Genomic DNA, 12,123 nt, shown 5'->3' with positions numbered 1-12,123 from the left:
TCTGATTCCTCTCAACAGTGCCACAACAGCCTTAAATAAAAATATATCTCAAAAGCCTGAAATTATTTGCAATCATCTGCAGTTGCTAAGCAACAGTGAAAACAGCTTCACAGAGGTTGAGCGAGTGTGTGTGTGTGTGTGTGTGTGTGTGTGTGTGTGTGTGTGTGTGCGTGCGTGTGCGTGTGTGTGTACCAGTGAGACTGATACATACAGTACAACCAATTGCATAGCAATTTGAGAGTTCGTGACTGTTCACACGTTTTCCTTGTTTTTTTGTCTTTGTCTGCTTCTTCCTCCAGATGTCCCCAATTAGTCAGCAGCACATTTGAGCCTGTAGCTGCCCTTTAAATCAAGCTACAGGAGGATTGAGATGGACTCCCACTCTTGTGGAAGTGAGGTTAATTTGTGTAGAACTTTGTTTTTAGGCTGGGAGGCAGCAGTAGTCCACTTTTTTGCTCTTATGTTTAGTTATATGAATTTTGGATGAACCTCTCAGGCTGGCAGCTTGAAGGACACTCAAAGCTGGGGTCGGCTGCTTATTTTTGGCATCTTTGGGCAAAAGTTCCATAACAATGTTTAAGCATAATGTAATTCATGTAGTCTGAGAGAAAACTAGACTTCTGGCTTTGGCTCCTCTTGGCTCTGATTTCAGGCGTTAGAATATCTAGCCTGTGATGGGAGAATTTAGTCAGTCACAGGTCGTAGTTGATTGTCGAGTGTCATTCCCAAAATGCAAGTATTTGACAACCTGCCAATGAGACTCAACAATCAACCATCTTCGAGACACCAATCCAAAGCATCTCTAATTTCACAACGTGGGAATAAGACTCAACAACAGGGCTCAACAACAAGGACTGGAGGCTTGCCCAGGGTAAAGGAAGTAAGCAAGTAAAATGCCAAGTCAAACTAGTAAATCTAGCAACTCATTTGCCCAATCGGGGAAGTGGTAAAAAAAATAATTGTGCACATTGTTCCATAGTTAATGAGTAATAGTAATAGTAATTAATAGTCAATCTCTGGGGAGAAGGAGATGTCATACCATTTTAAATAAACAAAAACCTGCCATCTTATCTAGGACATTCTGTGTCCTTGTTGTGATTCATTTACTTATATATAGCTTAAACATGAGAATTACTGTTTTAGAGCAAGTAAAATTGACTTTGGGCAAGTAGATGTCTGACCAACTTGCCTGACTGGGCTTCTTAACAAAAACTTTAAAGCTGGACCCTAAACAATCAACTATTATTCTCTGTATTTGCTTACAGCACATTTAATCATTCAAGTGCAGAATCTGAAGGGGGGACTATGAACCTAAAATGTCACGTCTAGACTATAATTATTTCCTAGTTTCCCCCACAGATATTTGCAATCGCAAAACTTGTCTTCTTTGGTTTTACTTGAATTTTTAAAAAACTCCCCATTTTTCATCAGGGTGGGTGCAAAATAATTTTTTTGTCCATTGGCCAAATGGCAAGTCAATGTTCAACTTTTACCAGTCGCTCAATAGAGTACATTTTTTGGCTTGTGAGTGAAGCAAATCTACAAGCCACCTGCATATTTTACCAACATTGCTGGCTAGTGCTCATTTTGTGCCCTGATTGGCCACACCTGACTAGCAGCATTGCTGCAATGCAACACAGGTAAAGAAAGGACAACATTCTGTTTTCCAGCTATGAGGAGAAACAATCTGGAGGACTTGGAGACTTGAAATCTTGCTGCTCATCTACAAATCACTCTGTGGCTCTGAGCCCACATAAATCTCTGATATGTTTGTGCCACATGAACCTCCAAGAGCCCTGAAGTCATCTGGGATCGGCCTACTGGATGTCCCAAGAGTCAGACCAAAACAGGGCAGAGCAATGTTCTGTTATCATGCAACACAGACCTGGAATTAACCTTCCAGATGATATTTGGCAAGCCATGACTCTGACCATTCTTAAGTCAAAGCTAAAAGGTTTCTTATTTTACAGTGCCTACTCTACCCAGTAATGACTACAACACTTTATCGTCTTAGCTTAGCTTTTAAATAGCCTTCAGTTTCATTGTTTTTTAAATGGTTTTTAATTTAATTTAATTATGCATCTAAATGTGGTAGTATTTTCTGTGTTCTTTTATCTCTTTCACTTGATTAAACTGCAATAGTTTACTTTTTACTGCTTTAATAATCTCTTGTACAGCTTGCCTGTACTTTTTAAATTGTAAATCTTTTACCTTTGCTGTTTCTTTATGACCCTATAAAGCACATTGAATTGCACTGTTGTATGAAATGTGCAACACAAATAAAGTTGCCTTTCCTTGCCCACGATAGGGAATGTTGTCTGTGGTGTACAGTATTACTGCACAAGTCAGTGGAATGGTGAACCCACAGTAGCAAATGTTGTGAAGGGCCTGAAAAGTAGAAATAGCTGCCAAAAATAAAGAATTACAAAGTCAGGGGATAAAGCCTGACTCCCTCAGAACCTGGGTCAAGTTAATGCAGCATCACAAGATTTATGAGTTGTATTTACTTTTTTTTTTTTTTTTTGTGAAAATACATTTATTTAAGCAGACAGAAACAGTCCTTAGCACCCAGCTGATCCTCAGCTGCCACCGTTCTCTAACGCAGAGGAAACATTTCTGTGCAGCAAAGACAAATGGGAGCCGTAAAGCCAAAAATATGTTCACTGTCACGGCTACATAAAGCGCATGAAATGTCACGACCGGAGCATCGTTGGTAGCCAACACTGTGGTCATACTGAGCAGATGGCAGGAGTGGATGTGTGTGAAGCAGGTCCACATGAGCATGCAGAGGGTAAACGATGGTAAAACCACCTCGTGTGAGTCAGTTCATGTACGGGATGATGAGGTTGTTTACGGTACGTGTGCTCATATCGGCCTACCTTGCCTGTCAGTTGGATGCCCTGTGTGGACATAGAGGGTCTGCTGACTCTGTCTGATGGCAGCAGTCAGGGGAAGGTCAGCCTGCATCACCCACTCCTGGTTGTTGCCGTTGACAACCGTTTCCGTAGGCATGGCCAGAGAGTGACGCTTGGGTACGTCCTTGGTCAGGGTAGCTAGTGACTGTTTGGCCTTAAGAAGGTAAGACAGACAGATGCAGTCAGTCAGAAAGCAGCAGTCCTGGAAAAGAATGTTTTATGCATTTTCTGGGTTGTTTTTGAGGGAACTGTTTTTATTTATGCATGTGTCATACGTGTGCACACACGAACATGTTCAGTTATGTATCCGCAATCCTTCAACAAGACTGAGTGCACGCGGACATTTGAGTTCTCTCCCCCGGGCTCCTTGTGTGTTTGTTGTCTCATGAAAAATGCAGCTGTATTCATGTTCGTCTTTTGTTGTGTGAAATCTCTTGTTACCACTCGTGAGAGTGCAGAGGGAGAAAAAAAGGACAGAATATCTGGAGGAGGTGTTTGTTCCTTTTGGGGGAGGAAGTGAAGGGTTGCTGTGGCGTAAAAAAAAAAAAATGGAAATAATGAAGCTTTTCTGCACGTTTAACCCTTTAGTGTTCTGCTCAACTGTTTGAGCACATTGTGAGGCACATTTTTTCTTCAGTTCTGTTCTGTTCAGTTCCCAGAACTGAAGAAGCTTCTTGGATAAGAGACGAAACAGCTTCAAGAACTCTATCAAGTCCAGTAGCCTACTACAAACCTTGCTATGAATACCATGACCTGGATGACTGACAGGTATTTGTGAATGTATTTTGATACTCTGACCATGAGGAAACATCTCAGCCATTAAAGAATACGTTTGCTCTGGAGAGCCTCATCACAAAGCACAGTTCACCACATTTTAGCAGGAACAACAATGAGCTGCTGGAGCCTTGGGAGATGTGTTTTTGCATATTTATTTGATGTCAAAAGTTTCCTTTTCTCTGTGTGAATGTTTCCTGATTAGCCTTGACATGTCTGTGTTTTTTTTTTATTTTTTTTTTACAAATGCTTGAAATCTTTGTTATTGTCTGAATCTTATCATCATGCCAAGCGACGGCAGGCCAGGCTGCAAATCAACCCCGGCACAATCAGCTTCATTGCAATCATCTCTACCTACCAGCAGCGGTCAAACGATTATCAATCACAGTCTTTGACATGCAAAACAGAATACAATCACAAACCTTTGCAGTAATCATTAGTTGTCAGGATATTGACGTATTTTCCCCCAAGCATTTCATCGCTCAATTAGAGCTAACACACATTCAGATCAATCACAGCAGGAATCTGTGGGATCACTAGTGTTAGGATCACTGGGATCAGTCAGGGTCGGCTGAGGGTTAGTCAAAAAACGTGCAGCTGAGGGGGGGGCGTTCCAAAACGACAATTAGGTCACAAGTAGGAGAGATTTCCAGGGAGCGGGAGGGTCAAGAAAGATCAAAATTTAAAGCTGGGGGGCCCATCTTACCGCCATGACCCTAGAGGAGTAGTCCCTGTCCGCAACCCGCTCAAACACCCGGAACTCCATTCTCTGATTGACACAGTTACTCATCTGGGGGGTTGGAGACATGAGGAATGTCTATACTGTACATTCAAAGGCTTTCTGTGTTTGATTATATGCAGTGATATGAAAATAGTGACAGACAGCATAGTGTGCATCTATGAAAAAGTAGTGAAGTAGCAGTAGTAGTAGTATGGACTGCTATTGTTTGTCGTTGGAAATTAGCACTAGCTAGAAATGGTATGATGCATTGCCGTGCAATTCTCTCTGTGTTTTGTATCTGTCCCTGTCAAACAGATATTAAATGAAATAAATTAAATGATATTAAAGTATCTTCTTTTCCCTGCTCTTGTTGGTAGTTTGAGCTCATGTGATGCATATGTGTCTTAGCTTTGCTAACCGTACCTCAGTTCTCTTCAGTATGCATTTACTGTCTTTATTTCTTTCCCTTATTCTGGCTTTTTTACCTGTGACTGTGTTTTATATGGAATCCTTGAGAGACAAATAAGAAAAAAATGGTGATCGTCTCCTGTGTTTTTGACATAAGAACAGGTGAAAAAAGTTTTTGCCAGGATAATCTCGCTAAGTTCCTTATTTTTTCATTTGTGAAACAGGTGGGAGAAAAGGTTTGCCAGGATAATTTTTATAAATAATTAATAAAGTTAATTTTTTTCACGTGTGAAACAGGTGAAAAAAGTTTGCCAGGTGAAAATGTATTTTTTGTCCTGCCTGTCCTTAAGTGCACCACTACTCCATGTTCTAAATAGGCTTTTGTGGCCAAAATGAATATAATAACAAAATTACACAACACAAAATGTTACTGAAAAACAAGTTTTTCAAGTTTTCACAGATAAATAAAAATTAAGGAACTGATAAAAACAAAGAAAAGAAATGAAAAGAAAGATTGATCACAAATGAAAAAATATAAGAGACATAATCCTGGCAAATTAACACAGGAGCGAATTTTTACAATGGCAAAGACAGAGATACATTTTTTTTAAAAGCATTAAAGAGTCTGTACTTCTAGCATCTAGCCTGCCTGTCTGTCTGTCAGTTTAGTTAACCCCACTGTTTGTCTTTCTGTCTCACCATGGCCAGCTCAGCCTCCAGCTCCTTGATGCGGTTCTCCTTGAGGTCGAGCTGGGAGCGCAGCATCCCCGTGTGCTCTGTGGCTTCCTTGGTCTGCCGCCGCAGGTCCCACTTCTCTCTCTCCAGCAGGTCCTTTTCTTTGGCCAGCGCCTTCACCGCATCCTCGCTCTCCTAGGAGACACAGACATCCTGATGGATTGGTTCACATATAAAGCATACAGTTAAGAAATGAGGTAGCGCAGGCTTCTTAAACCCGACATATTTATAACATCACAGATATTTCCACATGTTCTTTTGCTGTGTTTGCTTACCAGAACATCTAATCTTATTGCCAAGAGAAACATCTCACCAGTTTAGTAATTTTTCTTCATATTTCAGTGGATTAGTGCTGTACATCAACACTGCACTCTCATTTTATTTGTTTGTGTTGTTGCTTGGACGTGCTCTGAATATCCACCTAACACAGCCACAAAAGATGAGATTTTTCTTGCTTTTTATGGATGTTTCTGTGCATGCACTCGTGTGTTACTGAATATGGATGCCGTACTTTTCTGTGCTGCTCATAGTTGCGTATGAAGTCGCGGAGCTGCTCCTCGCGGCTCTCCAGCGTGGCATAAAGCTGCTGCATCTGGTTCACCAGGTCTGCCTTCTCTGCCTTCAAACGCTTACGGTCCGACTTCATGGCTGCAAGAAAAGATGGGAGAGAAAGTGAAAGAGAGAGAGAGGGAGAGAGGGAGAGGGGTTGTTAGCATCAGAGGCCTTGCAACATTTGGCTGTGCTATGAAGCCTGTGTGTTGGAGTGTGTGCATGCATGCCAGCAACAGAACATGTATTGTGTGTGAAAAAGCATAGATTAACATGTTAAGGAGAAAATTACAATGGGTTAAGTGGCTTATTGGTGGTGGTATAATCATAGAAAGTTGTTTACACCACAACTGAGAGAGAGAAATCATGTTATGTATGTCTATTCCCACAGAAGAAATAAACAACAATAATAAATGCTGCCTTCCCAGTGCAGGCATTTCCTGTTTCTAAGGTAATATTTACTTGTTGATTACTGTAAAACCTTAATAGAAAAGACATGTTGGCAATAAAATGGTGTGCTTGACTTGATAAAATGTGTTTTTTTTCTTTTGCTCTCCAAAGTCCACTGTTATGGCTGATGTTAAAATTCAGCAGTGTGAGCCTACCCTACTCAGAAAAAGTTCACGCAGGAGGCATGTTCATTCTTAGAAGATTATTTATTGACTGTTACCAGTATCACTGTCTTCACAATGAGGCAGTGCCATCACAATTTAACGATTTAACCCGTGACGACGTAGCTAGCTGATACTGAAACAAAAAAACTACAGAAAAGACTAAACTTATTTTAAATTACAGTTCAGGGATCTGACAGATTACATATTTTTACTTGAAGTTTTATAGTATTTTGATTGTATGCTTTTTTAATTAACTTATTTCACTGTTTAAATTTTGGGAGATTTTAATTTTTTAATCAGTAGAGGGATCTCAAGTACCACAAGTGGTGATAGTACCATAGTTTGAGAATCTCAGGGCTACGCCTTCTCAATATATTTTCATCACACATATTAACTTATTACCCGCAGAAATGTAAAGAAGTGAAATGTCTTTAAAGGGGCCACATATATTCCTGCTAATATGAGGTGATTCATGTACAGTAGTTCTTTGTTTTAATTCAGTGTGTGTTTTCCACACATCCAGACTGCAGCAGTTTCTTTATGAATAATAACCAAGTTATTAAGCAGTGTCAGATATGAAGTGTTTGAAGTAAAAGCGTTAACTACACCTGCCGTTGCTGGTCTAATGTGGCGTGTCTGTGTGTTGATAGAGAGGTGAATCACACATGAACCCTCCTGTCAATCTCACTCTTTGCTGCTGGATTCGTTAGAGGCCGCGTTTCTCGTTTCATCTATCTCTCCACCACACACTCTCTCTAATCCCCTAGCACCTCACCCACGCATCATGATAAAGAATGTGGTTCAGTGTGTAGTTATTCACAGAAGCTCTAATTTTCTCAAAGACAACATTTCCTTTTTTCTCTCTCCCCTGCATCTGCTTCTTCTCCCGCTTTCTCTTGATTTTCATGCAAGGCTGAAAATCCAGACATCTGTGAGTTTCCCTCCAGCTATTCTTCCAAACTGACAATATATGCTTTATTTACATTTTATGTATTCTCACTGTGTCTGTCCACCTTTGTCTCCTTCACTTTGACATCTATTTCCTGCACGGCACAGCAGCTCTGACTGCTGGATATTTCATAACATCACACGGCTCTCCTTTTTCCTCCTGATGCTTGTTATCATGTGTTCACCTTTCTTTCTCTTCCTTCTTTTTCCCCCCTCGGAGCCAGCTGTGTGTCATTAATTAACTTATATTACAGCCTGGTTAATTGCTTGACATTCACGAGTTGCGTCTTGGGAGCATGCTCAGGCAAGTGGAATGGAAGTGCAGTTTTGCAAGGACAGATTCACCCTCTCGTTTCCTCTAACTCCATTTTTCTCCTGTCACTCTCTCACATGACTCCCTTTCACCCGTTCTTCAGGAGGTGGAATCCCCGAGCGAAAGGGATACTTGAGCCAAACTAGCCAGCGAACGAAAAGACAAGAAACATCCCTCATTGGCCAAAAGAAACAGGAAACCTCCCAGCACCTGCCTCAGGAAGTGTAATCAAAGCCGCCTTTGACATGAGCCAAAAATTCTGCTGCTGCCTCACATCCTGCACCTGTGACCGCTTGGCAACATCGACCCTCCTGGTGTTGGATACAAGAAAGCGCTCACTGTGACTTGGTAAAAGGGTCTATTCACATGCACAAATCATGTTAGCGCTGTTACTTTCCGTTTATAATGTATAAAGACTTTTAATGAACAAATATGGTCCTGGGGCTTGTTGCTAGTTACCTTACACTAAACAATGTTGGTGAGATGGGGAAGCAGCGCTCGCATATCTCCTTCCGCTGACAGCCATATAAATGACTGACTGTCGCTTGGTCCAAGCCTCCAAGAATTATTACCAGATGAAACAAGAGGGAACCACCTGGGAACCATAGAGAGCTGCAGCTAATGTGTTTTGAGCTGGAGGAGGAGGAAGACATGGAGAGGAAGCTACTGGAGAGGCTTCAATTTAATAGTCTTTTCATGCAGGAATGATGTCTGTGCAGGCACCTATCTTCTCTCTTGCAGTGCACTATATATTCATATATATTGTCCATGTTTAAACTGTGCATCAGTAGTTGTCTCTGTGCAAAACGGTGTTAAATTTGTTAGTGAAAAATATGACTACCAAACCTTTTTTCCACGGCACCAACATCTTTAAACACCAACTGTGACTATATCAACATTTTGCTGACTAAAAAAGATGACACTAAAATGTGGTTTTAAAACTATGCCAAAATCTCCTCATTTTTGTTGACAAAAAAGTCTCTGCTCGGCTCTCGGCTCTGCAGTTCTGTGTTCAATGCTGCGTAAACTTGCACATCATATCTGGAATACACCAGAGGTACAAAATAAGCCAGTACTCTACTAGAATAAAACAAATTAATTGCTTTATCAGAGGGGAGGCACTGTGGACATACAATAGCTGATAAGAACATCACAAACCTGAAGAGACAGGAAAGGGACAGTTCACACCAAAATCAAAAATACATGTTTCCCCCTGGCCTGTAGTGTTGTTTATCTACCTGGATTTTTTTTGGAGTTGCAGAGTTTTGGAGATATTGGCTGAAGAGATGTCGCCTTCTCTCCAATATAATGGAAATACAGTAAATGGCACTTGGCTTGTTATGTGTAAAGTGCCAAATAATATATTTAAAAAATTCAAAACCATTGTTTCTCTCCAACAATCATGACCCAGATAATCCACAGACCTTGTTATGAACAATGTCGTGTAGGAACTACTTTCCCTCTGCAGTAGAATCTACTGGAAGTGCTTTCTTTTTCAAAAAGTTGTGAGTCTGACACACTTCACAAACACTCTTTATGTGGTAAAACATCAAGAAACGGGACAAAGGAGTTAAAGGAACAACTCATCCATAGGATTTTGTGCCACTACACTACATGAAACTGCTCACAACAAGATCTGTGGATCATCTGACAAAAATGGCCGACAAAATTAACACTACAAAACTGTGTGTGTCTACATGTAGTGACGATAAAAGAAGAGCAGATCAGGACTCATACACACAAACATGCAACTCCAAAGGTCCAAGCCAAAGTCCTCACTGCCTGATGTTTAAAAACACCCGCCTGCATCATACTCCTCTGACACGTTCTCTGAAATCTGCATAAGTTGCTTTTCAGCTCATCAAACAAAAGCTCTTGTGCTACCGAAGCCCTTGTGCTTTAAAGTAGTTTAATGTGAGCATCTACTACTGAAGTGGCTAAAAACCTTTCTCTGCTCGGCTCTTCTATGACGCTTTGCCATACTGGAGGACTTACATTTGCTGCAATGAGTGGGCCAACTCATTAGTTACCAAACAGGAATGATGGGACTCCTCAGGGACTTCCTACTGACTGGAGGCACTGTATCAAAAAACCTAAAGGAATACTTTGATATTTTGGGAAATACACCCATCGCTTTCTTTATGAAAGATGAGAAGATTGATACCACTCTCATATCTGCACAACAAATCTGAAACTACAGCCAGCAGCAGTAAGCAGTTAGTTTAGTATAGGATGACAAAGACTGCAGGAAGTTACTGCAACCAGCTAAGAAATAATCCTCCACATATCACAGATTTTACTATCTGAAGATGCAGCCAGGCTCGCTGCGGGCTCCAGCTTCATATTTCACACACAAATATGACAATTTTTGTCATTAACTCTCTGCAAGAAAGAGAAAAAGTATATTTCCCAAAATGCCAAATAATTCATTTAAATAAACAGATGTATAGATAAATATATGGGCCAAATATACACGGTTTAGTGTATATACAGTAGATAAACAATAACTGGATACGTCATGGTCAGAATAGCAAAAGACAAATAACAAGGGAAGATGCGACCTGTTTGCCTGTTGATATGAGTTTCCCCTTACCTTTCTCTGCTATGCGTAACCAAAACCTACCCCTCAACTGTGGAGGACACTGCTATGGTAAACATTATCTGATGGGAGATCACACAACACCGCTTCACTTTCCTTTTCGTCAGAGTCAGAGCCTGGCTCCGTGAAGAAATGATCAACACCACTTTGGAAATAAGAGAGAAGAATAAAGCATGTCCACTGAAGAGGTACTTTAGGCGTAAGCTTTTGTAATGATGTGCATGGTACAGTGATAACATGATTTGAGTAACCTATTTCCATTACTGCTCTGCAAAAACAAATAACTAAAGCAGGGGTTGGCGTTGGTGTGGAGTGGGGACTAACATTACAAGAAAAAACATGAGTTTATTCATTCATGTCGTCTATAACAGAGACAACGAAAAATATGGGGAAAAAATATTTTTCAGGAAAAATCATGCCTTTCACACTGAAAATGAGAAGGGGGGGCAGCCCTATGGGTTGCTGGGTGGCTGAATAAGTAACTAAGTAAGTGAGTGAGTGAGTAAGTAGGTAAGTAAGTAAGCAAGTCATGATGTCATCGGAGTCTGTTAACAGTGACAAACAGGTAAATTTGTGTCATATACACCTCTATGAAGCGTCTGTCCACACCCTAGGTCTCGCTATGGAAGTCAATTTCTACCAGTGTGATGGAAAAAAATGATCCCGTAAGTCATTATAATGAGAAACGTCCTCATAACAATGTGAAACCTTCTCAAAATGAGTTAGCATCTCAAAATAATGAATTAGTGTCTCAACATAATGACTTAAATCTCAAAAAGATTAGGTATCTTAAAACAATGTGCAACTTTCTGAAAATAATGAGTGTCTAAAAATTATGAGTTAGTATTTAAATTAGTATCTCAAAATGATAACTTAGTATCTCAACATAATGACTTAAAATCTCTTACCTTATTTTAAAATAATATGCAACCTTCTCAAAATAATTTGTTAGTTTAGGTTTTTACTTTAAAGACTACGTAGAAGAAAGACTGCAGCACTATTACAAAGAGTAATAATAATAAAAATTCATCTTTATTTCATAGCAACCCTTTAAATTTGAGGTCGGTCCATCCAAATACTAGTTTTCACATAGTCTTGCTTTAATTTTATTGGTGTATTTGTCGTTCAGCTTCCTCTCAGTAGTAGTTGGGTTAATGTTTGTATGGACAACAGAGGAGTGGATTACACTGCAGGGGGAGAGACTTCTTGTATATTTTGATACTTTTTTCCTGCTGTGACAGAAAGTCACCACAGGAATCCCTTTAGCAAGTGACATGAATTTGAGCTGACCCGACCTGCTGTTGTTTGTGTAGAAGAAGCAAACTACAAACTGCTTGAAGCCTACGGGGGGGCCACTGTTTGATACGCAAAGGACAGATTTTTGATGGACAATCACTTTCAAACAACACAGGAATATATGTTATATGACTTTTTGATTGATCCCTGACTGTAACGCAACAAAATCTACCATCTTGTTCACTGTGGTTCGCTTTTCACATCCCACCCACTGCATCTCTCTGGTTAAATAATGACCCTCATTATCTGGT

At 40.3% G+C, this 12,123-nt stretch overlaps 1 protein-coding gene across 6 annotated transcripts in view; it reads right to left on the bottom strand.

Annotated features, from left to right (window-relative positions):
* kazna (kazrin, periplakin interacting protein a) overlaps positions 1-12,123 on the bottom strand; it is a 253,476-nt gene that overhangs the window by 16,434 nt on the left and 224,919 nt on the right. For 4 of the 6 annotated variants that reach the window (XM_084721455.1, XM_084721453.1, XM_084721457.1 and 1 more), the window contains 4 exons: positions 6,065-6,201; positions 5,518-5,688; positions 4,396-4,479; positions 2,880-3,069 (listed from right to left, as the gene is read on the bottom strand). In XM_084721455.1, the coding sequence (XP_084577581.1) occupies positions 2,880-3,069; positions 4,396-4,479; positions 5,518-5,688; positions 6,065-6,201 (582 nt within the window). The remainder of the gene's footprint in view (positions 1-2,879; positions 3,070-4,395; positions 4,480-5,517; positions 5,689-6,064; positions 6,202-12,123) is intronic. The other 2 variants (XM_084721454.1, XM_084721456.1) reach the window with 2 other exon arrangements.

Source organism: Lutjanus erythropterus, chromosome 6, assembly GCF_056507025.1.
Source record: "Lutjanus erythropterus isolate fLutEry1 chromosome 6, fLutEry1.hap2, whole genome shotgun sequence".
NCBI lineage: Eukaryota > Metazoa > Chordata > Actinopteri > Lutjaniformes > Lutjanidae > Lutjanus > Lutjanus erythropterus.
The sequence above is the reverse complement of the archived record's forward strand: the minus strand, read 5'-3'. Positions and strand labels throughout refer to the sequence as shown.